At 36.6% G+C, this 27226-nt stretch overlaps 2 protein-coding genes across 2 annotated transcripts in view; one reads left to right on the forward strand and one right to left on the reverse strand.

Moving 5' to 3' along the window:
* Positions 1-17179, forward strand: part of nub1 (negative regulator of ubiquitin-like proteins 1) — a 24343-nt gene extending 7164 nt beyond the window's left edge. Inside the window, exons 4-14 of the mRNA XM_009297673.5 lie at positions 1966-2027; positions 2770-2937; positions 4465-4553; positions 4644-4750; positions 5476-5662; positions 6174-6281; positions 7260-7412; positions 8992-9138; positions 12981-13037; positions 13394-13574; positions 16809-17179. Coding sequence (XP_009295948.1) covers positions 1966-2027; positions 2770-2937; positions 4465-4553; positions 4644-4750; positions 5476-5662; positions 6174-6281; positions 7260-7412; positions 8992-9138; positions 12981-13037; positions 13394-13574; positions 16809-16948 — 1399 coding nt within the window. The 3' untranslated portion in view covers positions 16949-17179. The remainder of the gene's footprint in view (positions 1-1965; positions 2028-2769; positions 2938-4464; positions 4554-4643; positions 4751-5475; positions 5663-6173; positions 6282-7259; positions 7413-8991; positions 9139-12980; positions 13038-13393; positions 13575-16808) is intronic.
* A 2155-nt stretch (positions 17180-19334) lies between these two features.
* Positions 19335-26395, reverse strand: crygn2 (crystallin, gamma N2). Its single transcript, NM_001003428.3, has 4 exons — positions 26315-26395; positions 23141-23389; positions 20409-20554; positions 19335-19831 (listed from the first exon to the last, which is right to left on the reverse strand). Exons 1-4 carry the CDS (start codon positions 26333-26335, stop codon positions 19696-19698), a joined length of 552 nt encoding a protein of 183 aa, NP_001003428.1. The 5' UTR covers positions 26336-26395; the 3' UTR covers positions 19335-19695.
* Positions 26396-27226: the final 831 nt, after the last annotated feature.

A 27226-nucleotide genomic window follows, 5' to 3' on the forward strand; every position in this document is an offset into this window, starting at 1 on the left:
AGCGTTTTCGAAACGCTCCGTTTTCGGCGCTCGAGAACTCCGGCGTAGTGTGGAGGGATGGCGTAACCGTAGCAAAACTTATGCGTTTTCAAACTAAAACGCATTAGTGTTAACGGGGCCTTAGAGTTTTCCAGCTCTTTTCATCCCCGCTTCTAGCAGCACACTCCATTTCCGCATTACTGGATCTGTAGCGACAACAGACCGCAAGGGATGATGGTTAAGCATGGGCTGATGGCAATTGTAGTTTTCGCTACCTCCCGTTCGCTTCATTCGCCTGAGCAAATTTTCTCAGAAGACCTATAGTTTTACCAAGTCATGCGACTTCGGTAATATCGGAAAAAATTAATATTGCGGTATGACGGTATTTACAATACCATTACATCCCTATCCATATCCCATAATGCACAGCGCATCGGCCTACGACAGCTGGATTAGTCCAAAAGGCACAGTACTTTTTCGCTCCAGGTTTCGTTTGAAAGTGTACCGAGACCGCCTCTTCAAGCAGGTCTCGGTACGCTTATTTGGTCTGCTTTTGGTGTGCATTCGAGTATGATTGCTGCATTCTCACCTGCTCAAACCAACCGTACCAAGAGGGAGAACGAACTCTAGTGCGATTCAATCCAACTAAATAAGGCAGGTGTGAAAGCACCCTTACACACACCCAGTCCTTTTTTTTTTTCAATTTAATAACATAAAACCGGTTGACCAATTGGAGTGGTTTTCAGATCAACCGCATCTTGATGTAGAAGTGCGGTCCCCCCGCCCACTAATATTGATTGACAGGCGCACATTGCCATATCCTCAGTTTGTCGTTTTACGTCCGCCATTTTCAGCGTGAGTCAAAGCGATATCACTAGAGGAACACCCTCGCTCTATTTTTAGATGTAAGGCTCATTGGGCTCAACACAAGATCAATGTTTTCCACATGATCACTCTAATCTGAATTGTCTGAATTATTATTATCAGTTTGCTGTATGCAAATACACCAGCTAGATAGTGGCCTTATGCTGACTGAATTTCATTGGCTGACGCTGCTATGAAGATCGCTTCAGCCCCAACTTTAGACACGCCTTCAGTCAAGCGTTGACGCTGAAGCCCCGTGTGAATGGATCGTCAGGGAACACAAAACGGTGCTTCAAGTCGGCGGCTGTCTGCGGCACCCAGCCATGACTCAGGACATTTAATGTTTCTGCTGCACCACAGAGCTCCATCGGAATAGTTTCGTTTTAAATAACATGTTAATGTGCATGTCTGGTGTGCCGTGTCGCGGCTCTGAGCGGCGCATCCGGTGCCTCTGTCGAAGTTAAATCAGTGTGCGTGGTTATTAGTCTCGGTGTACAAGCTCGGCACTTGAAACTAGCACACAGTCGGCTGTAAAACTATACAAAGACACAAATGATTGCGTACTCTCTGCTTGGTCTGTGTCCGAGTCATTCATGTACGGCTGAATGCTGATCCTCTCATTCATGCTGCTTCTCTTTGTCTGCCTGTCTGTTGCAAACATAGAGCGGATGAGTTCTTGGCTCCGCCCCCTTTGTCAAGTTGGCCGGGAAGTCGAAACTAATTTTCATGTGAAGCAACAAGCCCCTAAAACAGCGAGCTGTGTACACGCCCACAACATGACACTCTTTAACACGTTATAATAAAAACATCTGAACTGTGTGTTGAACTGAACCTAAACTGGCACACTTAAAAACAACCATAATATTAAATCAAAAAAAGGGGTAAACTAAGTGCCCTTTAAGGCAAGGACATTTTAAATAACTAATTAAATTACCTAAAAAAAAAAAGTACCAGTTTTCTCAGTGAAAAAATTATTTAATTATAGTAACTAGTTAGTTTGTAAGTCAATACAGCCAAAACTATATGAGACTAATTTTGAGACTAAAAAGCCAATATAGATCAATAACAGTGTCGATGTTTGATTTGTTTGTGTTTATTTATAATTCTGTTCTGCTTTTTAAGGATAAGTCAGGAGTTTGGATTCACACACTTCAATCTGATTTGTGGTAAAGTTCTGTCTCCAGGTAAATATCAAGTCCATTTGAGTTTTATTGTCATTCTGTACATTTGAGGATATACAGTAGAACAACATGTGTCATCTTGCAGTGCAGCACATTAATTAAACAAATATAGACATTAAAATATTTAGAACATAGCAAAGAACTTCAAAATAAAAACGTTTAAACCTGTAGATATCTGGGATGTTGATGGATATACATGAGATTTATGCCAATATTGAACATAAGTCAAACAATATACAAACATGATTGTCATGAAGCCATTATAAATGTGTCATGAAGCTTCTAATCACTTTTTCAGTGGAACCAACCAGTCATTACTCTGTCCAATCATTTTTAACAGTGTTAGTAATATTTAATGACAAATTCAGCTTACATCACAGTAGTTGAGCTCGAAAAAATGAATGACGCTGTTTTAAAATTCATGACACATTTATGACAATTATGTTTATGACAGATTTATGACAAGTTTTGTTGTTTTGGTAATATGACAATGACAAAAACAGGTTTTGATTTATTTGTTTGTCAAGTTGTCATAACAAAAATGTCATCTTTGCATGTAAAATGGCAACCAATGAGCAAATAACACCTAAAATCAGTTGACATAGGCATTTATAAAATGCTATTCATGTCATGATTATAAAGGTTTAATGACAGTCTTATAAGCACCCCTTCAAGTAAAGTCTTAACATTTATTCTTTGATTCATTCATACCTGTAACACAACACACATTCCTGTGTTTCCCAAGAGAGAAGGCTTGATGAGCAAAAAGTGAAGAACAACAGTAAGATCATGGTGGTGAAAGGGGCTCCTCCGGATGCCAAAGCTGAAATGTACAAAAACGAAGAGGAGAAGCGCAAACAGGATGAAGAGATTAAGAAAACACAGAAAGGCTTCCAGATCCTGTCTGAGAGAGGTCAACATGCCACATTGAGGAACTAATATATACAGCGGAAGCCACAATCATTCACCCTTTTGTGATTTTTGTATTCTTCTTCCAATATTTTCCAAATGACATTTTACAGAGCAAGGAATCTCACAATATTCCTATAATACTTTTAATAATAATTTGCAGACTGTTTACAATGAAGGACAGCTATTTTACAAACTGCAAATAATAGTATTTTTGGAAAAATCATTTGTCCTGCCTTTTAAAGGTGCAAAATGTAGGATTGACACCTAGTGGTTGACATATGTGCTGCACATTATTTATTTATTTATTTATTTTTTATTTTTTTTTATTTATTTATTCATGTTCTTTTCGGCTTAGTCCCTTTATTAATATGGGGTTGCCACAGTGGAATGAACCACCAATTTATCCAGCATATATTTTACACAGCGGATGCTCTCTCTAGATTTTCTTGATCTGTTAAACATCATTTGGGAAATATTTAAAAAAATAAAAAAAATTCAAAGGGAGGCGAATAATTCTCAACTGTGTGTGTGTGTGTCTGTATATATATATATATGTATATTTATATATGTATACATATATATAAATATATGCACACACACACACACACACACACACACACACACACACACACACACACACACATATATATATATATATATATATATATATATATATATATATATATATATATATATATATATATACATATGTGTGTGTGTGTGTGTGTATATACATACATATATATATATTAGCGCTTGCACGACTACTGGTTTCTGCTAATCAATTTCTTTTTAAAACAATACTATATATATATATATATATATATATATATATATATATATATATATATATATATATATATATACATATATATATATACATATATATATGTGTGTGTGTGTGTAATTATTTTTTTTTTCTAATTATTTATATTCTGACAATTGCTACACCCTGACATGGGTTGCCAGATTAATGACACAAATAAAATCCAGCGTCCCTGACTATCAAGACTTACATCCTAAGCTGCTCAGCTAATGTTTACATTTGTAATATTATATTATTTGCATATTAAAAGCCACCTTTTATAACTAATATATATATATATATATATATATATATATATATATATATATATATATATATATATATATATTTATTTATTTATTTATTTATTTATTAAATTATTTTTAAATTATGTTTTTAAATTTGCTTTTCATTTAAGGAGGCTGGTTCTGTCCTCCAGAGGTCGCAATTAAAATTAAAATTAAAATACAGTCACCATGGCTACCTGGGGTGCTGAAATATAATTTGTTAAGCTGACAGTGGGTGGAGTTACAGAAATTAAAATAAAGACAGACATGGCAAAACATATTGCACATTTTAAAACCAGAATAACTGGCTTTAGCATTGTTGCTCACATGAGCAAACATGTTTAACTAGCATGTTTCTATAAACATATTATTTTATTTTCATATATTAGAAGAGTCTGAAATGTACATACAGAACTTTTAATGCTTTCTTGATTAGATGGGAGTGAAGATCCGTCCACCACGCCATTCTTAGAGATCGCGGATCAGAAAGGAAATCCACTCCAGATCCCAGACGAGGAGAGGAAGGTGACTTCTGAAATCTGCACATCACTCAGTTTATGGTTTTACCAAGACCGCAGCTACTCATATTAATCTCTGCTATCTGTCATTGATCAGGCTCTGATCCTGGCCATGGGTTTTCATGAGAAAGGTCGAGCTCTGATGAAGAAGAGAGACCACAGCGCCGCCCTACCTTACCTGGTGCTGGCAGATGAACAGTTCAAGTACGTCATCAGAAATACTGCTTCATAAATAATAATAAAAAAATATTAAACCTCCTGTTCACTTAAGTCAAGTGAATTTTTTTAGAATATCTTTAAAAAAATGTAATCATCAATACGTAAACAAACTGGTGCCAGTATCTGTTACAGTGTGCACTAAACACTTTCTTAAAAATATCTCCATATCTCTATAAAAACATGGTGCATTTCTGAAGTGTGCCTAACATAGGTGAGTGGGCTTGACAAACCACCTGTAGAAACACTCTTCTCTACAATATGCACCAGACACTTTTCTTAAACTCCATCTTATCGGCACTCAATAAGAAAACATTGTTTACCTGTGAATGTAGCACAAATGAATTGTTTATCAACCTTAAATACCTCTTGCACAATATTGTTCTGCATTATGTAAAATTATTGAATAGTCCATCTTAAGATCTTAAGCTATGTGTAGAGTATGTATATAGTATATGTACAGTTAGTAGTTAGATTACCGCTCCAGTATGTATAGGTGTCAAATAGCTCTTACATCCAGTGTTTTGTTTCATATTTATGCCTATGTTTATTTCTGCAGCTCTGAGCTCCTGCATGGCACATTTCATTTTTACTTCATCTCCACACATATAGCAGAATCATAATGACTTGACTAAATATATGCGTGAAAAAAGGCAGTCGCAGTATACATCGCAAGTATTACTATGTCATCAATACGTGATTGTGATCTGCAGGAAGTGCAACTCTGCGATTCTGCACACGGTGGACAATTATGCGGTGCTGCAGCTGGATGTGGTGTGGTGTTACCAGGCTCTGGGGCAGCTGGAGTGTCTGGATAATGCCCGGCAGAGGCTGGAGAAAGCAGAGCAGTGTTTCCAGAAGTGTTACGGAGAGAAGCAGAGCCGCCTGCAACAGATCAAGGTAACACACACATTACAAGCTCCTCAAATATACACAAATTTATGTATATACACGGTTGAGATGTGAAATATTTATTCTTTTTCCAAGTATTTCTCTAGCGATATTTAAATTCATGGAAAGGAAAATGTTTACCGTATTAAAAAATATAATCTAGAGAAACTCTGATTTGTTTTATTTCAGCTAGAATAAAAGCTTTTTAATTGTTTTAAAGCCATTTTAAGCTCAAAATTATTGGCCCCTTCAGCAATATTAGTGTTGGATTGCCTCCAGAACAAACCACTGTTATACAATGACTTGCCTAATTACCCTAACTTTACCCTAATTAACCTAGTGAAGCCTTTACATGTCACTTTAAGCTGAATATTAGTGTCTTGAAGAATATCTAGTCTAATATTATGTGCTGTCATCATAACAAAGAGAAAAAAAGTTATTAGAAATGGATGAATCGATTATTGAAATAATCAATAGCTGCTGGCCTAGTGTTGACTGTGTCTGTGACTCTGGCTCTCAGGGACACACCGGAGGAGAAGAAGTGCTGTTTCTGAGGCTCCGTATACTGCAGACCCTGCTGACATACATTGAAGGCCACAAGAACCAGGCGCTTGGCAAACTCAAAGATGTAAATATCCTTTTTTTCCAAATTGTGCACTGGTGGATTCATCATAAAAACTACGGCAGCACAATATATGGTTTCAGCATTGATATCTCAGTGTGATCATTCACAGTAGTCACATCGCAGAATTTGCAATGTTGAGTCTGAATTATAATTTATCATTTGCATGCGTTTTAAAGCCTGAGACTGTATAAGGATTTTAAAAGCATTCAGGTTTAAGAAATCGTACTTTTTGTAACAATAATGACGATTGATTTAATTTAATTATTTATAAAACAAAGACTATGCAGTATTATTATACATTTGATTATTCAATTACTGTACCTAAATACTGTTAACACGCCTCGGGAAACAATAGAAGCACTGTTTATTTCACTTGTATTTATCTATGCTTGTATAATTGTTATTTATAGTTTACGCAGATGCACTTAAATCCATCCCAATCAATCTAAAATTATATTCTATATATATTCTTTCCAAATAGTTATTTATTCAAGTCATCTGGTGAAAATTGTATTCATATATATGATCTCTGGGAAGCATCCACAGACACCTATTCACACACATACCCTACGGACAATTTTAGCCAACCCAATTCACCTATACCACATGTCTTTGGACCCAGAAGAAACTCACGCGAACGCAAGGAGAACATGCAAACTTCACACAGAAACGCCAACTGACCCAGCTTGAACCAGCGACCTTCTTGCTGTGAGGGCACAGTGCTAACCACTGAGCCATTTGTATCTCAAATACTAAACACAAAACTAAAGTAACTGTTCCTATTTTTTCTCTATTTAAAGACTATTAAAATAATTAAACTGGACAATCTCGACCAGCAGAAATCAGCCTTAGTCCCTGTTTCTAAAAGCATTACTGCATGTTAGACTATTGTGAACTTGTGTTGTGTATCGTATAAATCTGAAAATAAAGAAACGATAATTTGAGACCGGTTTGTAAATGATGAAATTGTCTGTGTGTCAGGTGGAGCATCTGTACGGTGAGCTGAGTCTGGACCCACAGAAGCTCCAGCAGCTCAAGGAGCTGGGTTTCTCTGAGCAGGAGGCTCGTCTGGGTCTGAGAGCCTGCAGAGGAGACGTTTCTGAGGCCGCACTGCTCATCACACAGAGGAAGAAGGTGGAGATCCAACCACACACTAACTGTATACTCTATACATGTGTGCACTATTCTACGCCATATTTATAGTAGAAACAGGAGAAGATACAGGCTGAAAATTGCCAATAGGATAAGTACACTTAAATACCTGGATGATGTAATTATTTAACTGAGGAAGGGGAGGAGTTATTGGGGTCTAAGCAGAAGAGGAAGCGCTATCAGGCTCTAAGCAGAAGGGGAGGAGTTATCGGGCTCTAAACAGAAGGGGAGGAGCTATCAGGCTCTAAGCAGAAGGGAAGGAGTTATCGGGCTCTAAACAGAAGGGGGAGGAACTATCGGGCTCTAAACAGAAGAGGAGGAGCTGTCGGGCTCTAAACAGAAGGGGGAGAGCTGTCGGGCTCTAAGCAGAAGGGGAGGAGCTATCGGGTTCTAAGCAGAAGGGAAGGAGCTATAAGGTTCTAAGCAGAAGGGGAGGAGCTATCGGGCTCTAAACAGAAGGGGAGGAGCTATCAGGCTCTACGCTGAAGGACAGGAGTTATCAGGCTTTAAGGGGAAGGAGCTATTGGTTACTATGCAGAAGGGAAGAAGCTATCAGACTCTAATTAACAGGGGAGGAGCTTGTTGGTTCTGAATTAAACTATGTCTCTGAGAAGAAGAGGAGGAATTATCGGACTTTAAGTGGAAGGGGAGGAGCTATTAGGCCCTAAGTGAAAGGGGAGGAGCTATCGGGCTCTAATGGGAAGGGTAAGAGCTATTACGCTGCGGTCACACTAGAGTTTGAGCTTGTGAAATTCTGTCGCATGGCGCTGCGAAAAGGGGCGGGATTAAACAAGATGATTAAAAATTTAAAATAAGCGAGTGATTGCTCCATGTTTTAAATTCCTGTCCAGAGAGGTCATGTTTTGATCTTCAATTGGTCTCATGCCATCAAGTGATGCAATTTCGCTGGTCAGAGTTCACCAAGCTTGAACTTTGCACCACAGTGAACTGCGAAACTTGACGCACAAACTCGCGTTTCCAATCTGACGCATTCGCGTGCTTATAAATGAAAGTCTATGGGGAGAAAAGTGCAGTGTGACCACAGCTTTAGGCTCTAAGCAGAAGGGCAAGAGCTATCGGGCCCTAAGGGGGGTAGAGGAGGAGCTATCAGGCACTAAGGGGAAGTGGAGGAGCTATTAGGCTCTAAGTAGAAGGGGAGGAGCTATCAGGTACTAAGGGGAAGGGGATGAACTATTGGAATCTATGATGAGGGGGAGGAGCTATCGGGCTCTATGGGGAAGGGGAGGAGTTATGAGGTACTAAGGGGAAGGGGAGGAGCTTTTGGAATCTAAGCTGAAGGGGAGGAGCTATTAGATCCTAAGGGAAGGGGAGGAGCTATCAGGTGCTAAGCTGAAGTAGAGGAGCCATTGGTCAGTTAGAAGAGGGGGAGGGGCTATCGGGTGCTTTGTGGAAGGAAAGGAGCTATTGGGCACTAAACTCATACACTACACAGTTGATGTATGTAAGTGAATAAGTGCATAGTGTATAGTATATCATTTGGGATGCAACTACACAATCACTGAGCAGAACTGACCCTGCGTGTGTATTTCTGTTTGATCAGGAGAAGCAGGTGTTGAAGCTGAAAGAGCAGGATAAGAGGAGACGGCGCCTGCAGGATATCAACACTCTGGTGGAGCTGGGCTTCGAGAGAAGAGACGCACAGAGAGCCCTGCATCAGGCCAGAGGAGACGTGGACAAGGCCTACGGGGTCAGAGGAACATACACACACACACGCACAAAATATATTCTTTATAGACTGGAGGAACTATGACGTCACCTTGTAGGCTAATCGGCTGCTAGCATAAAACTGGTTCCCTCTGTAAAATCCCTATAGGATTTTCCCATAGGGTTTTCGAAGACTGTGAATAATAAGCTCTGTGTTCAAACACTGTTCATGACACTTACACGTTTTGTCCAGCCGGATAATCCTCACACCAAAATACAACTTTGAGCACTTTTGAATCTTAAATGCAAACGCAAGCACTGAAAAGCTAACATTAGGCTATAAACGGACTACACTGCCCTCGGGGCGCTCGCCTGTGACGTCAGCCCCACCCTGCCACAGACAAGTCAGGGTCCCTGCGGGGTCTTAAAAAGTGTTAAAAAATCTAAATTTATGGCTTTAAAAAGTCTTAAATTGCTGTTCTAGGTCTGTTCTGTTCTTAAATATTTCTGCACAGGTCTTATTTTTGCAATGTCCATGTAACGCTACATCTAATGCTCATTTAAATTCTTTTTGTTGTTGTTGCTAGGTTTTTGTGGTGTTGTAGTTCTTTATTTCACCAGTCCAATTGTAATTTGCGGTATTACAACTACAAAAAGGTCAACTTTGAATAGCCAATCAGCTTTCTGATATTAAACTCAGTGCGCACGGCGAATGTGACATCATGTCACATGTCGCAAGCGCAGTTTTATAAGTCGGGAGCGCTGTAATACGAGAGAGCGAATCTCTGCTCGCGCGCCGGTTTCCTTCGTTCATGGACAAAACTGCTTGCAAGCTCTTAAAACACTGGCTGCTCACGTGCGTATGATCTGCTCTCTCTCTGCCGGACTCCTTGAGTGCTTTTGCTCTCCAGAGATGCTTCAGCATACTGTAGTATTAAGAATACTGAACTGATAAAATGAAATACAGTGTAGTTTTACTACAGTAAAGTGTGTTGAATTCTAGAAAAATATACCCTCATTCATTCATTTTCTTGTCGGCTTAGTCCCTTTATTAATCCTGGGTCCCCACAGCGGAATGAACCGCCAACTTATCCAGCAAGTTTTTCCAGCGCATGCCCTTCCAGCCGCAACCCATCTCTGGGAAACATCCACACACACTCATACACTACAGACAATTTAGCCTACCCAATTTACCTGTACCACATGTCTTTTGACTGTGGGGGAAACCAGATCACCCGGAGGAAACCCACACGAAGGCAGGGGGAACATGCAAACTCCACACAGAAATGCCAACTGAGCCGAGGTTTGAACCAGCGATCTTCTTGCTGCGAGGCGACAGCACTACCTACTGCGCCACTGCCTCGCCCAAAAATATACCCTATATTGTACAAATAAAACTAAAGCACTGGGTAGTTTGTTTTTAATACACTTGTTGTTCCCATAGCAACTATAGTATTACCACAACAGAGTAATTGAAGTACTTTACTGTACTTTACAAAACACTGTACAGCAGACACTAGTTCACTTTATTTATTTATTTGAAGAGTGAATAGTACAGTAGGCTATAATGCCTAATCAAGTTTTTACCTATTTTCTATCACAGTTACATTTCTGCTTGCCAAAATGACCAATAATTATTGGTTAGAAATTGCAAAAACCTGAGGGATAAGTTTGTTAAAACAACAAAAAAGAGGCCCCCAAAAACATCTTCAATGATAATGATTATCTTTTTATTCGTCTGATTTTACTTAGTTTTTTTGGAGCGCCCCCTGTCATTTAAAAAAACTATCTCAATGGTGAAAGTGTCAAGTATAAAAGCCTTAATTCGTTTCGTGAGTTGTGCGATGCGGTGCCAGGCGAAAGTATAAATCTGCATTAAGATGTTTGTTTTTTTCTGTAGTTCAATGGTGCATTTAACCTGACTTTAGTACTGTTCAATTTAAATAACTTTATTTTACCCCTAATTTAATGCTTTTACATTTTCTCTCGCGTGTTTTTGATATTGCAATATAGGTCTTAAATTTAATACTTAATGGTCTTAAAAAGGTCGTAAAAGGTCTTAAATTTGACATTATGATATCTGCAGAGACCCTGCTACTTCTCAAGCTTATTTTTAGACATTTGATCCCTGACAAAGATTTAATCTCTCTGTTTATTATATCATAATCCACGGTATAAAATATAAACAAATAAATACGCAAAAACTGCATAGACCTGTGTGCCTTTTGGATCGTTTTTTACGTGGGAAATACATCTGTTTTGCTTTATGGTTGTTGTAAAAGTTTTAAAACTGTATGTATAGCATAATATTATCATAAGACATGTTTAAATAAGTGTAATCGCTTGTGTGCACACAGCCCGCTCACCTTAACAGATGACAGAAAAGAGGAGTGAGGAACAAGTCCATCAAATCCCTGCTAGTTTCATCATGGATCGAGTACAACATTCAATATTATTTTTATGTCACGAAGTACAGCGGAAAGCAGCCCATACTGTCACATCTGCTATACATTTCATGGAGGAGTGTAAATATTGCAGTTGTGTTCAGATGAAGAAAAAAATGACTAAAATCAATTGATCACGTTAAAATGACAGTTAAAATGTCTGTATTTTATTATTTTTTTTAAAGATTTATTTTTGGCTATTTTGCCTTTATTAGATAGGACAGTATTGAGACAAAGCGAAGTGGGAGAGAGAGATAGGGGGTAGGGAAGAGTCTTCGAGCCGGGATTCGAACTCGCGACGCCCTGACGTGTTATTGCACTCTATGTCGGCGCGCTAACCACTAGGCTATTGTGCCAACAATATGTGTATTTTTACACATTTATTGACACGTTTGCATTACTGAGGGCAGTAGAGAGACAGGCTGCACTGCAGTATCTTCATGTTATCATTTAATTAAAATAAATGATCAACAAATTAAATGTTGATTAACAGCTTAAAAAGTTTCGACAGCCTTTGCAAGTGAAGGCATTATTCAATTCAATTCAATTCAGCTTTATTTGTACAGCGCTTTTACAATGTAGATTGTGTCAAAGCAGCTTCACATGAATGGTCATAGTAACTGGAACAGTGTAGTTCAGTTTTTAGTGTTTAAGTTCAGTTCAGTTTAGCTCAGTTCAGTGAGATTTAATCATTACTGAGAGTTCAAACACTGAAGAGCAAATTCATCGATGCATAGCTCTACCAATCCTGAACCATGCGAGGCAGTGGCGACAGCGGAGAGGGAAAAAAAACTTCACCTGATGGGAGTGAAGAAAAAAAACCTTGAGAGAACCAGACTCAGTTGGGCACGACCATTTTAATTTCTCCGCTGGCCAAAAGTCTTGTGCAGAGCTTCAATCGCCGTGGTTTATGCTGGAAGATGGCCTCAGCGAAGACTTGTCTGTCCCTGGAGCGTCGCTGGAATTAGACTCATAAAACTATGAGTTATCTAGACACAATATGATTTTCCAAGAATAATACAACAAACTATAAGATACTCTTCATGAAAATACTTAAAGCACAGACAAATCCAAATGCCCAGCACAAGTGAGCTGCACTCCAGATGACGTTTAATGTCTCTGACACCGCATGTAGTCCCATTTAGCAACTTGTCTTTTTAAAGAAGCATAACCAATTTAAAAGCTCAAGAGTGTGCTGTATCTGATGTGTTTTATGTCGTAGAATAAAATGTGAAAGTATCTTGAGTTTGTGTTCTCGACAGACCTTACTTAAGCGATTTTACTGAAAGCACATTCAAAAAACCCATTGACTTTGGGACGAGGGAACCGGAACTGCTAAAATGCTAACTCGCTTCCGGGTTTTTGCATAGACGTCATAGTTCCTCCACTCTATTGTTATTGTTTGTCTGAATGATTGACAGTTCTGAATGTTCCTCTGCAGATTCTGCTGGATGGGGCTGATGCTCAAAAATCAGATCGAGATAAAAAGCTGAATGAGGTGAGTTTCTGCTCTCCACATGGGATATTCAGCTCAAATCCTGATCATCACATGTGTATCTGTGTGTGTGTGTGTGTGTGTTACAAATCAGGACACAAACATGTATAATGTGATGGGTATGACACATGAATCACAAGTGAAGGTTAATTATGAAGATGTTGCTGATGTGCCCATTTCTCAAAAAGTTTATAAATTTTGCAGAATTTGGTTTATTTTTTCCAGAAAGTAGAAATGCAGCAGTTTCCTGTAAGGGTTAGGTGTAGGGTCATTGGAGGGGAGTAGCAAATACAGTGTGTACAGTAGAAAAACAATGTCCCCACAAATAACACAAACAAACTTGTGTGTGTGTCCTGCAGCTGCTGTCGATGGGCTTCCAGGAGGACATGGCGGACTCTGCGCTGAGGATGACGGGAGATGATGTTCAACAGGCCACACAGCTGCTGCTGGAGAACCAGGCAGTGATTCCTGCTGACCTTCAGTCTCCTTCACCTCCATCATCATCATCTGAAGAGCCCAGCACATCCTCGGAGTCCACCGGTCAGAGTCTAAACATATACACACGCACACACATACACAGGGGCTGGTCAATGGAAATGAAATACTGGTCAATTTGATGGCTGCATGTGAGCAGCTGGTGTCTTTACTGATCTTTCCTCCAGCAGTAAGAGCAGAGTGTGAAGGGTTCATCAGCAGACGAACAGCACAGTTCTGCATCAGTACTGCAAAGCACGCAACATTATGGGGACACATCAGAGTTCAGACCTAACTGTGGTGTGCATCTCGCTGGCACATCTGTGACCAAGAGAGCAAGTGTGTGTGTGATGATCAAGAGCCGCGGTATCCAGGCTAATGTCAGCAGACGGCCAAGAAGAAGAAGCACATCCAACAGACACTAGAGGAAGCTGTCTGAAAGGGATGTCCGGCTGATGACCCCGATTGGATCCTAAACGCATCAGACCACAGCTGAAGAACTCACTGATGAAATGAAATGTGCTGCTCAACTCTGGTGTTTCCAGCAGAACTGTTGGTCTGGAGCTCCACAGGGTCATGACCAGCTGCTTTAGCCAAACCTCTGCTCACTCGATGCCGAACGCCAGTTTCAATGATGCCAGCAGTGAAAATCTTCTGCTGTGGAGATTTTGGAGCATGTACTGTTCTCTGATGAGTCCACCTTCACTGTCTTTCCCACATCCGGGACTGTTACGATGTGGAGAAGCCCCAAAGAAGCGTCCCACCTGGAGTGCTGATGCCCAGAGTGAAGCATGGGGGGATCAGTGATGCTTTGGGCTCAATATCATGGCATTCCCTAGCCCCAATACTGGTGGTAGATGGGCGCTGGTTCACTGCCAAGGACTACCCTACCATTTCTAGAGGAACATGTGACCCAGTGGGTTAATCATTATATCCTGAAGGCGGTGCCGTCTATCATGATGATAGTGCAGCAATGCACACAGCAAGACTGGAGACAGAGTGGTCTGATGGACATGAAAAGCTGCTTTTCCACTATCGTGCCAAACCGTTCTAAGAACACTTCGGTACGGTTACGGTTGTTTCTCCACTGAGCCTGGAACGGCGCGGCACGATTACAAACCGTTCTCGGCCCGGAATTCTCGGCACGGTTAGACAACCGTGCTGAACTGTGCTGACAGATTCTGTGTTGACGTCGCGACTCGGTTGCTAAGCTACCACAGCTGGCTCAGCAGAAGCGCGCTAGTCATCAGACATCCTCAATAAACTACAGTACATTTAATATGAAATAATGATCCAGGTCTAAACGATACAGTTTGAAAAGGGTTTTAAAACCATAGAGCAGTCCCTGGCAGAGAAGTGAATAACTCATCAGATTCTTACGAAGATATTTTATTCATTAAAGTTATTATTTTATTGACTTGAATACAGACCTACTTCGCCTGCCTGAATGTGAGTTTATTGCACACAGCGCTGTATTTCACAGCACCAAACTCGCTCTGATCCGGGAGAGAGATGCCAGCAACTTGCGCTGCTGACTTTTCCTGCTGCGCATCGAATAAAGCGAATAAAGTCACGCTTTGCATCGTCGATGTCCAAATTCCACAACAACATCACTATATCCATGGAACACGAACTTGCAGACTCTTTTAACAACGAGGAAATAATTGCACTTTTTAATTCAAAGCCAGGACAGCTTGTTAATACCGGCGAGACCACCTGAAGGACGGTGTGTTAATGTCGGCCGTCCAAAAGACTTTGCTTGAAAGCTTTACGGAGCGACACTGTAACTGTCCAAGGTACTGTTGTATGATTTATATTACAGCATATGCACTAATAAACAAGTCAAAAGAATGAATGAATTAAATAAATATGGATTCTTAAATGTCAGTATTGCTTTTACTCAAAAAATATCAATACGTTTTCACAAATGTTTTATAAAAATAAAATGAGCAATTTTCATCATTTCAGCTATAGGCAATTATATGATTCAGTTATACATAAGTTATATGACATTTATGAGGCATGTAACATGTTTTTTTGTTCTTGGTGATCTTTAATATAGCTACGCAAATATTTTCTAAAACGTCTAGCAATAATTCGCCTACAGCTTAATTATGAACACAAAAATAATTATAATAATAAAAATAAAATGATCAAAATAAAAAGATAATAGAGCAGCATTTTGCTAAATATAATAGTGCTTTATATGCTTTAAATCCTGCTGTATATTGTTTTATATTCGTTTTTTATTTCACTTGCTGCATTCGTTATTTAATGTTTGAATAGTAAAACAAATAACAACCAGCGCTTAATTGGTTTCATTTTACCATCAAAATGTAGTATATTTTATATCATTATCAACTTTTGAAATAGTGTAATTTAATTAATTGTTAAAAATGAAATAATTTATGTGCTGTGTTTTTATTAGTGAAAGTGCCCGCTCACCTTTGACAAGGCCTGTCCAAAATTATATTTCTGCCACTATAATGCAAATGCACTATTATTGTTGTCTTATCATTGTTTATTTTTCTGTTATGTTCAGAGATTTTAAATATTATTTATTTCCCCTCCAATTATTTTCAATCATCACGTTACATTTTGGAAATTTTCCCTCCAAATAAAATTTAGCCAGAGCTGCGCAACATATAAATAAATAAGGGTGCACATGTACCTATATTTAGCACCCCTATATGATAGAGCGGCATAACAGTGTTTAGTCACATGGTTGCTTTGGCTTTTATGAAAAAAAAAAAAAACTAGTTTCGGCTCTTATTTAACTTTAATTGAACAAAGGGAGCCGTTTACATTGCGTTACCAAGGCAACTACTGATGCGTTTTGTGTAATGTTTTAAAGAACTTTGTCGCAGCACGACAGTGGAAAATGAAACCGTATCCGTGCTGTCTGGCCCAGTTCTGTTTAAAGAACGATTCAGCACGATAGTGGAAAAGCGGCTAAAGTGAAGTTGAACATCTCCCATGGCCTGCACAGCACCCTGATCCAAATATTATTGAAACATTTACTTTGTTTTTCCGTGCTGTTTGCATGTGTTGTGAAGCTTCGCAGTGCGCTTTCGTAATGTGTTTTTTGTGTTGTGAGGATTTGCAAAGTGTTTGCTGTCAGACTGATCTTTTCCTTATTTGCGGTGTTTTCTTGAATTGCAAGCGTTAAGCTGTCTCTGACACCATTTGCATTAAAAAAAGGCAAATATTTGAGACAGGGTCCCCTGGTTGAGTTCCACAAGAAAAGGAAAGCGCTATTATTATTATGTGCACCTGTAAATGCTGGTGTTTGTATTTCAGGCTCCAGTCGTCAGGACGAGGATCTGCTGGTGAACGAGCTGTTGGAGGATATTCCCAAACACGAGGAGGATTATCTGGACCTGACGCTGGAGGAGGAGAAAGAGCTGATGGACAAGATCAGAACCATCCTGGAGAAGTAGAACTAGAGAAAAAACCCGGCTTTATTCTCATTATTCACATTTATACAGTAATCACAGCACATCCGTTCAGTGATGCAGATTCGTTTACTTCATGTCAAAGGGAGTTCGTTTAGTTTTGGTTTGTTTGGATGATTCATGATTCACTTTGGTTGAAGTGATTCACTGAGTTTTACTGATTCATATGTTCAGTTTTTTTGTTGATTGTGCAATAAAGATTAATATTGACATATAGCTGTGGTTTAATATAATTTCTAATGAGGCTGAATTATGCAGTTTTTAAATATGCACAGTAGAAATGTAACATTGAAGTCAGTAGTTTTTTTTATTTATTAAAAAGAAACAATAGCAATGCTTTGAATCAGTGAATTTGACTCATTAATAAACTCAACATGAGATTCTATAAGAGTATTAAAATTTAAGCATGCAATTTTTGGATTCATCATATTTTTAATATGTATTTTAAAGATGCATTGGTAAATGTTGAAATAGGATAATAAATGCTGTACTAGTTTTGTTTATGCTAGTAAATAGATTCAATATCATTCACTAATGAAATCTTATTGTAAATGGCATCTGTTTCACTACATTGTGGGTATAAAAATAACACTGGAAATGCTTGGGATCTGTTATCGATATTAAAGTATCTATAGTTATATGCATGACATTTTTGGATGGTCAATATATACATTTTATATTTAAATATGCTCGTGAAGTCACTCTGATAGAAGGACACAACACATTTCAGCCCATATTTGTCTCTAAACCTTGTAGAAAATTAAATATTTTGTAAAACGTTACAAAATAGTGGATGCATGTACATGTTTCAGTAATTATGCATAACTCCTACAGTAATGACTCAATTAATTTGCAGTTTTTATAGGCTAAAACTAAAGGGTAAAATATTTATACTTTAACAGGAATAATTATTGTTATTATTTGTAATTATTATTGTATTTGTTTTTAATAATTATCATTTTAGTCTCATCTGACCAAAGTTTGCATTTATTTGATCAAAATATTAAGAATATTATATATTTATATATTTTTCTTAACATTTATTATTTTTATATATTTTTAAATAATAATAATATAATTGTATTATAAAAAAAACAAATATTATAATAATGAATACAACCGGTTTCTATGCGAATTATGATATTAGTCTCTTCTGAGTCTTTTCTCAAAAAGGTTGCATTTTTCTGACATATATATATATATATATATATATATATATATATATATATATATATATATATAATAAATAAAATGATTATTTTTATTAATGTTTTTTTATTGAAAAAAGTCATTTATTATGAAATTATTTAAACAGTTTTATTATGTATTCTTTTTTTATATGTAAAATAATAATGTATTACATTATATAAAATTAATTAAGATGGTTTCTACGCAAATATAGGGTCATTTATAGCTGTGCACTTTATTATCATTACTCCAATCTTAAGTGATTTACATGATCCTTCAGAAATCAGTTTAATATGATGATTCAATGTTCAAGAGACATTTACAATCACAGGCCTGTAGACAGGTGGGGGACCCACCCCTCACTGACAAAGGTCCAGAATATGCCCAATACATGAGCTCATTTGTCCTATTTTGACTGCTATGCCATCAAAAAAGGCTTCAAGACCAAGCGGAATTAGCTGTCGCTACGGTGTAACTATAGCTAATGAGTTTTGACTAATGCTACAAATAATTTCATTTTACAGTTTGACATGAGAAGTTTTCTACCACTACTGTATGGTTTTCAAACAGAAAAAAACATTTTACAGGTAACTTTTATTCTAAATCTTGGGCCTTATTCCTGAAATAAATGAGCACTAAAAAGGTGTGAAGCACAAAAAGCCACTCTTAATAAAATTGATTTGAAAACTAATTTGGCTACTGCTGTTATTCATGAGCTTTTAAATGCACTTTTCTACAAGAGAGGCTAGAAAAATTGTGAAGCTGTACATTATTATTGTTATTATTATGTTTTCATTATTTTTGTTTATTCAAATGGTCAAATTCTGACCGAGGACAGTTGAATGTGCTGGCCAGTTTGTTTTTAGCCTAATAAATGACAATAGACTACAGTTTTTAATTAAAAACTTTAACAGATTCCATTTTTTTTCTAATGATACACGCTGTAATAAATATGTATTTTAAAAATTAATATTATTTCACATTTTGTTAATTATAAAATCTTTAGGAAATATTTTTGATATCCGAAAAAACATGGTTATGATGACCATCTGACAAGCTAGTCCAGCTAAAATAATAGTAATACTAAGAAATGCAGTAAATAAATCTCATGATTAAATAGAAAATGAGGCGTATAACTGCAAAAAAAGTTCTACAGAATTTTACCAGGCCGGCTACAGGGCTGTATTACTATATCAGCATTGAAAGTTGTTGCATTGCATTGAAAAGTTGAGCTGCTTCCTTATTTTGTGATGAATTTTCAGCATTTACAGATGAAAAATGTCAAAGAACCGTATTTATTTCAAACAGAATCTATCGCAACATTATAAAAATGTCACGTTTATTCAAACTCAATGCATATTTAGTGAATAGCATGATCCATATCTTAAAATAAATAAAGCTGATTGCAACATCAGTAAGAGTGTGAGCGCTGCAGTGGATGGAGTGACGACACAGAGACGTTTGTGTGATAAAATAGCATCTTGCTGGCTGTTGCTGAGAGTTTATTTTACATATGGAGAGTCAGAGAGGATTGTGCGGAGGGTTTAGAAGTAGTTGACGATCCTGCGGATGGACTGGATGTGGGGATTCTGCGCCTGCCATTCGTTGTGGCCGCAATAGTTTCCTCTCTCCACAATGTACATGCGGCCGCGGAAGTTAGGCTCCTCATACATCACCCAGCTGAAAAACACACACCAAATCCAAACCATGCGTTTTAAAGATGGAAAAGATGACCTATTATGCCTTTTTACAAGATGTTAAACAAGTCTCTGATGTCTTTAGAGTGTTTGAGTCTATAATAATGTTCTCCAGCTCTCTGAAACTGACTCTTTCAGGCTCTGATCCTAATTGTGGTGTTTTGGTGACTGTCTCTTTAAATGCAAATGAGATTGTGCTCTTTTCAGAAGAGGGCGGAGCTACAGATGCATATTGTCAGTGCTAATCAGGTGTGCTTGATGCTTCTGTCAGTCTATGTCACTCCTGTCGCTGTTCATCTAGAACTCCACATCTATAATGCTCTTAGTCTATGCTGACATCATCTTCAGCAGCTCAAACACTCTAATGGCTAATGGACAGACGGCTGCTTCTCACTCAGGGCTGCTGCTAATGCTAATGAGATAGAGATGGTCACTAGAGAATTGACATTCTCTCTTTGTACGTGTCATCAAAGTGTTTCTGCTTTAATCAAGTGTAAAGTAAATATTGAACTTCCTTCACTTTACTTTAACTAGGAAGAAGATAAATAAAGCAAACTCACGCTCCGTCTCCGAAGACGCGCACAGAGTTGACGCAGTTTGTGTTGAATCCGCGGCTCTGCAGGAATGGACAGTCGTCGCACAGCTCCATACACTGACCGGTGTAATTACAGCCCTCGAACAGCTCCATACGGTACTGCTCACCGTGCTGAAACACACACATTACAGTATCAGCACCACACACACACACACACACACACTAACAGACTACATGCACATTGTATCACATCACATACTGCAGCTGATAAGGTAAAGTCTAGAAGGGATACAGCTGTGGATATATCAATGTAGTATCATTTCTTGTGACAGCAATATTTATATTTTTACATTTCTGTGAGGGTTGGGGTTTAGGTATGGTGGCTAGATGTTAATAAAATACAAATAATGATTAATTAAATAATATATGAATAATATTCTGTATAATTACTGTTTTCATATTATTGTAAAGCTTGGGTTAAGGGTTGGGGTAGACGGTGATAATGCAGTTAATGGGTAATTTAATAAATAAGATGAATAATTTCTGTATAATGACTGTTTTTACAGTACTGTGAGGCTAGGCTTCAGGGTTCAATTATGAGTAGATGTTAATAAAATACAATTAATAGGTCATTTAATAAATATTATTTGAGTAATGCTCTTCTGTTTTTACATTATTGTGAGGGTTGGGGTTTAGGTATGGTGGCTAGATGTTAATAAAATACAAATAATGGGTAACCTAATAAATAAAATATGAATAATACTCTATAATAGGTCATATAGGGTTAGGGTTAAGGGTAGACATACAATTAGTGTGTAATTTAATAAATGATTTGAATAAGACTCTGTATAATGACTGTTTTTACATTAGTGTGAGGGTTGGGTTTATGGTCGGAATGGGACTAGATGTTAATAAAATACAAATAATGAGTAATTTAATAAATAAAATATGAATAATACTCAGTATAATTACTGTTTTACAGTACTGTGAGGGTTGGGTTTAGGGTTGAATTATGAGTAGATGTTAATAAAATACAATGAATAGGTAATTTAATAAATAATATTTGAGTAATACTCTATAATTACTGTTTTTACAGTACTGTGAGGGCTGGGTTTAGGGGGTAGATGTTAATAAAATACAAATAATGGGTAATTTAATAAATAAAATATGAATAATACTCTATAATTACTGTTTCTACATTACTGTGAGGGTTGGGTTTAGGGTTAGGGTTAAGGGTAGACATACAATTAGTGTGTAATTTAATAAATAATTTGAATAAGACTCTGTATAATGACTGTTTTTACATTACTGTGAGGGTTGGGTTTAGCGCTGAAGTAGGGCTAGATGTTAATAAAATACAATTAATAGATAATATAATGAATATTATGGATAACACTCTGTATAATTACTGTTTTTACAATACTTTTAGGGCTGGATTTAGGGAGAAAATGTTAATAAAATACAAATAATGGGTATTTAATGAATAATATGAATAATACTCAGTATAATGACTGTTTTTACATTATTGTGAGGGTTGGGTTTATGGTCGGAATGGGACTAGATGTTAATAAAATACAAATAATGACTAATTTAATAAATAAAATATGAATAATACTCAGTATAATTACTGTTTTACAGTACTGTGAGGGTTGGGTTTAGGGTTGAATTATGAGTAGATGTTAATAAAATACAATGAATAGGTAATTTAATAAATAATATTTGAGTAATACTCTATAATTACTGTTTTTACAGTACTGTGAGGGCTGGGTTTAGGGGGTAGATGTTAATAAAATACAAATAATGGGTAATTTAATTAATAATTAATGTTATAATTAATATTTTCGCATTACTGTGAGGCTTGGGTTAAGGGTTGGGGTAGGGGTAGACAGTAATAAAATATAATTCATTGGAAATTTTATTAATAATATGAATAATATGCAACATAATTACTGTTTTTACATTACTGTGAGAGTTGGGAATGGGGTAGATGTTAATAAAATACAATAAATAGATAATTTGATAAATAATATGTATAATATTCAATATAATTACAGTTTTACCTTACTGTGACTGTTGTGTTTAGGGTTCAGGTAGGGCTAGATGTTGATATAATACAATTAATGGGTAGCTTGATCAATTGTATTAACAATATTCAGTGTAATTACTGTTTTCACACTACTGCGAGAGTTGGATTGAGGGTTAAGGTAGATGTTAATAAAATACAAATAATGGGTTATTTAATAAATAATATGATTAATTCATGTTATAATTAATATTTTTGCATTACTTTCAGGCTTGGGTTTAGGGTTTGGAATAGGGGTAGATGTTAATAAAATACAATTAATGGGTAATTTAGTAAATAATATTATTAATTTGTTATGAATAATATTTTTACATTACTGTGAGGGTTGGGTTTAGGCTTGAGGTAGGGGTAGATGTTAATAAAATACAAGTATAATCAAAATAAATAATATAAATAATTCTCCTTAACTTCCGGCCACAGCTGTATCCCTTCTAGCAACGATCTTAAGATAATGCAATGCTCTTAACTTCACTAACTTTTAACATTCCTGCTTAATTTGTCCACATCCCCCAAAAAAATATGCAATAAATATGATAAAGTGTAAATGATGATATTCATATTTATAAGTAAGGAGTAGGTAAACACATCATGAAATAATTAGGAAATGATGCACATGTGATGTGGTGAAGCTGTTACTCCTTAATATCTCAGCAGGACTGTGCTGTAGCTCTCACCATGCGGATGGGTCTGCAGGAGCCCATGTGGTCATTGTGGGAGTTCCAGCGCTGGAATTCGGGGTACTCTCCGCGCTCCAGGATGTACTGCTGGCCCTTGAAGTCGGGGTGGTCGTAGCAGATCCAGGCTCCGCTCTCCACACGGATGGAGTTGACGCGGTTCATGAAGCCGCGGTCTTGGAAGTTATCGCAGTCTCCATACACCTCCAGACAGCGGCCGGTGAAGCAGCGGCCCTCATAAAAACAGATCTGTGGGATGGAGCGAGACGGAAACACGTGTCAGAACAGAAAAGGGACAGAGGGATGGTTGTTACCTTTGATAAACATCTGGTAAATATACTTGCATATAATATCAATCATCTACTCATTTTCTTTTCAGCTTAGTCTCTTATTAATCAGGGGTCGCCACAGCAGAATGAATCGCCAGCCATGCAGCATATGTTTTACACGGCAGATGCCCTTCCAGCTGCAACCCAACACTGGGAAACATCCATACCCACTCATTTATGGCCAATTTAGTTGATCAATTCCCCTATAGCACATGTGTTTGGACTTTCGGGTAAATCGGAGGAAACTCACGCCTACACTGGGAGAACATGCAAACTCCACACAGAAACACCAACTGAACCAGCCAGGACTCGAATTAGAGACCTTCTTGCTGTGAGGCAATAGTGCTACCCACTGCGCCACCGTGACGCCATAATATCAATCAATCAGTCAATAAATGAAGTATAATAGCCAAAATAAAAATGATAAATTTAGAAAATGATAATAAAAAACTACATAAAGTTATTATTAATAAAGTATTAATGATAAAATATAAATATCAATCAATAAAATCATCTAAATGAAAATAATAAACAATAAAATTTAAAAATGATAATAAAGAAATATTACTAAAGGATAGACAAGGTTATTATAAGGCTACCACAAACAATTCTTCGATAATAAAAGCATATAATATCAATAAATTAATTAATTAATGAATAAGTAAACAAAGTATAATAGGCTAAATAATAACGATCAAAAATCTTAATGTTATAATCAACTTTCAACATTAATTCTACATAATTTTTCTTTGAGTGGATGCCTTTCGGGCAACATCTAAGGACAATAGGAAGTTCCTCAAATCGTTATACATTTACTTTTGTGCCTGAAGCAATTTGGTTCTGTAATAAATAAAGTTAATCAATGGATTATTATTGTTATTGAATTTGGGGCTGCACGGTGGCGCAGTGGGTAGCACGATTGCCTCACAGCAAGAAGGTCGCTGGTTCTAGCCTCGGCTGGGTCAGTTGCCGTTTCCCCAACAGTCCAAAGACGTGGTACAGGGGAATTTGGTAGGCTAAATTGTCCGTAGTGTATGAGTGTGAACGAGTGGGTATGGGTGTTTCCCAGTGATGGGTTGCAGCTGGAAGGGCATCCGGTGCGTAAAACATATGCTGGATAAGTTGGCGGTTCATTCCGCTGTGGCGACCCCAGATTAATAAAGAGATTAAGCCAAAAAAAAAAAATGAATGAATGATTGTTATTGATTTTTTTGTGTGTGTGTACTTGATGTTAAGTGTTGGTGTTTAATGTGTCAAGTTTGTCATTTTTGTTATGTGTGAAGCACCACCATGTCAGCTAAACTAAACTAAACTTCAATTTAATCATGTTGAATATAATAAAGTAAAATACCTGTGAAAGAGTATAAAGACGAAAGACATATAAATGACTAATAAAATACCAAAAATGTGCAACAGAATTGCTAAAGCTTAACTGAAAAAAATAAATAAATAAACTAAAATTTAAACCTATGAACTAATATAATACAATAATTAAAAAGGACATACAATTAAACTCAATTGCCATCTGGGATTTTCTTATACAACGAGCATTTTTCTCAACCTCTTACGTTTATATTCAGTTATTTCATATTAAAAGCGATGAAAATAACCTATTCTTTCGCATAAAAGTGAAATTACTGAATCAAGACACAGGAGCCTGATAAAATGCTAATATTACAAGAAAAGTTCAGATGGCACTAAGAGGTTTTGCATCTGAACTCTTCATATAGACATATAATTGAGTATACATAGGCCAAATAGTACAACAAAATTAATAAAGTCTATCTGAAATTAAGTAAAACATTATACAAATAAACAATATATAACATTTAAATAGCTGAAACTAAATAAAAATACAACATTTAAAAACAAAGCTTAAATTAAAAGGCATGTAGACAGAGTATAATCCTATTTTATAAGCTTTTAGTTGTTTTGGTTTAAAACTAAGGGAAATTACAAAAACGAAACAATTGAATAAAAACAAAATATAAAGAATTAACAAAATTTAACACCTTTATAAAAAAAAACTATTAACAAAAACTATGAATATACAGACACACGGCACCCGATAGAAATAAAAATGAATGCTAAAATGAAAACACAATGGCAAGAGTAAATAAATAAACTATTATCAGGAGCCTAATAAAAGCTATATTAAATATAAAAACGAGAAAGGTTGCTTAAACTTCATCAATATAAAATATTAACAAAAAGCAACACAAAACGATAAACACTACACACACCTAAACTTTAAATAACAGAATTAGTGTATACCTTAAATAACAATTAAAATGACCAAGAAATATAGAAGTAAAACACATAAATATTAAACTAATCTAAACGAAAAATAAAAATAAACTAAACGTTAATACAAAATACTTGAAATAAGCAATGAAATAAGCGTGAGGGCTCGATTTTTCTCAGTTTATTATTAATCTCCGCATAATTTGCGTAAACTTTAATAGTTTAAATTAAGAATTATTATACAAGTAAAACACATCTAGCCAATATATTCAACTAAACTACTTCAAAATAAAACGCTTGAGCAGCGTGTCTGACTGTCGTTAAAATAAGCCTGAGGACTCTTATTTTGCTAACTTTATTATTATATAACTTAATTTGTGCAAAACATTTAAATTAAATAATTTAAATGAACAAGTAATATACAAGTAAAACACATCCATATTCAACTAAACAACTTGAGCAGTGTGTCTGAAATTGAAGTAAGCGTGTATAGGACTCTTATTTTGCGGACTTTTACATTATCAATAACAAACCGCCTCAGGGATGATGTTGATGTTCTGTTAAATCAGTGTGCGTTTTGTGAGGATTTCGGGACTCTTACCTTTCCAGAATACTGCGACATTTCTCCTCTGGATTGCGTCCAAACTGGCCACACGTCAGACAGTGAGAGGCCAAAGTTGGACCGGACAATTTATAGTGGCAGCGGCTTCTGGCGGCAACAATGGCAGCTTTAGCGAGTCTGCTGAGCGGGCGGTTTTCCCGCGCGCCTCTGCTGATGCGGAGCTTCACTTCCGACAATGGATTCTGCTTCGCTGGACATTAGTTTGTGGAGGTCAGTGTGTGTGTGTGTGTTCAGCCTCCTCACTAACTCTCAGATTAAGGTAAATTTGATTGAATATTCCCTCAGTGACTATATTGTTTACCGTGATACTTTGAATATTGGGTCTGACATCACATGTATGACAACATTAGCACTATTTAATTGACTGTAAACAATGTTGTACTTTAATAGTCATTGATTGATAATGATTTCACCATTTAAATATGCAAATAATACTGTTCTGTAATTATATTATTAAGCAGACAGTCTGAATGTGTGAATATAAAACCAACTTTACCTCAAATACTCTCAGTATTAGCCCTCAGAGAGAGCAAAGAGTAATATATGAGCATTTCTCTCACATAATGAATACTGGATTGGTTTAACCCGATTGGTTAACACCTCCCAGCTGGGCGATAAAATGTTAATATTAGGTTTGCTCATAACTTAAATTATATTTTGATATTGTGTATATTGTTTAAACTCTAATAAAATGAAAACAACCTTGGGTCAGTTATCAATATACTAACAAAATTATCAATACACACATAACAATCAAATTGTTCATGCCCTGGGGATTTCAGTATGAATAATTTTCGGCTCGACTATTATATGCAGTTGAAGTCAGAATTATTAGCCCTCCTGTTAATTTGGAAATCATTTATTAATATTTTTCCCCAATTTCTGTTTAGT

Source organism: Danio rerio, chromosome 24, assembly GCF_049306965.1.
Source record: "Danio rerio strain Tuebingen ecotype United States chromosome 24, GRCz12tu, whole genome shotgun sequence".
Taxonomy (NCBI): domain Eukaryota; kingdom Metazoa; phylum Chordata; class Actinopteri; order Cypriniformes; family Danionidae; genus Danio; species Danio rerio.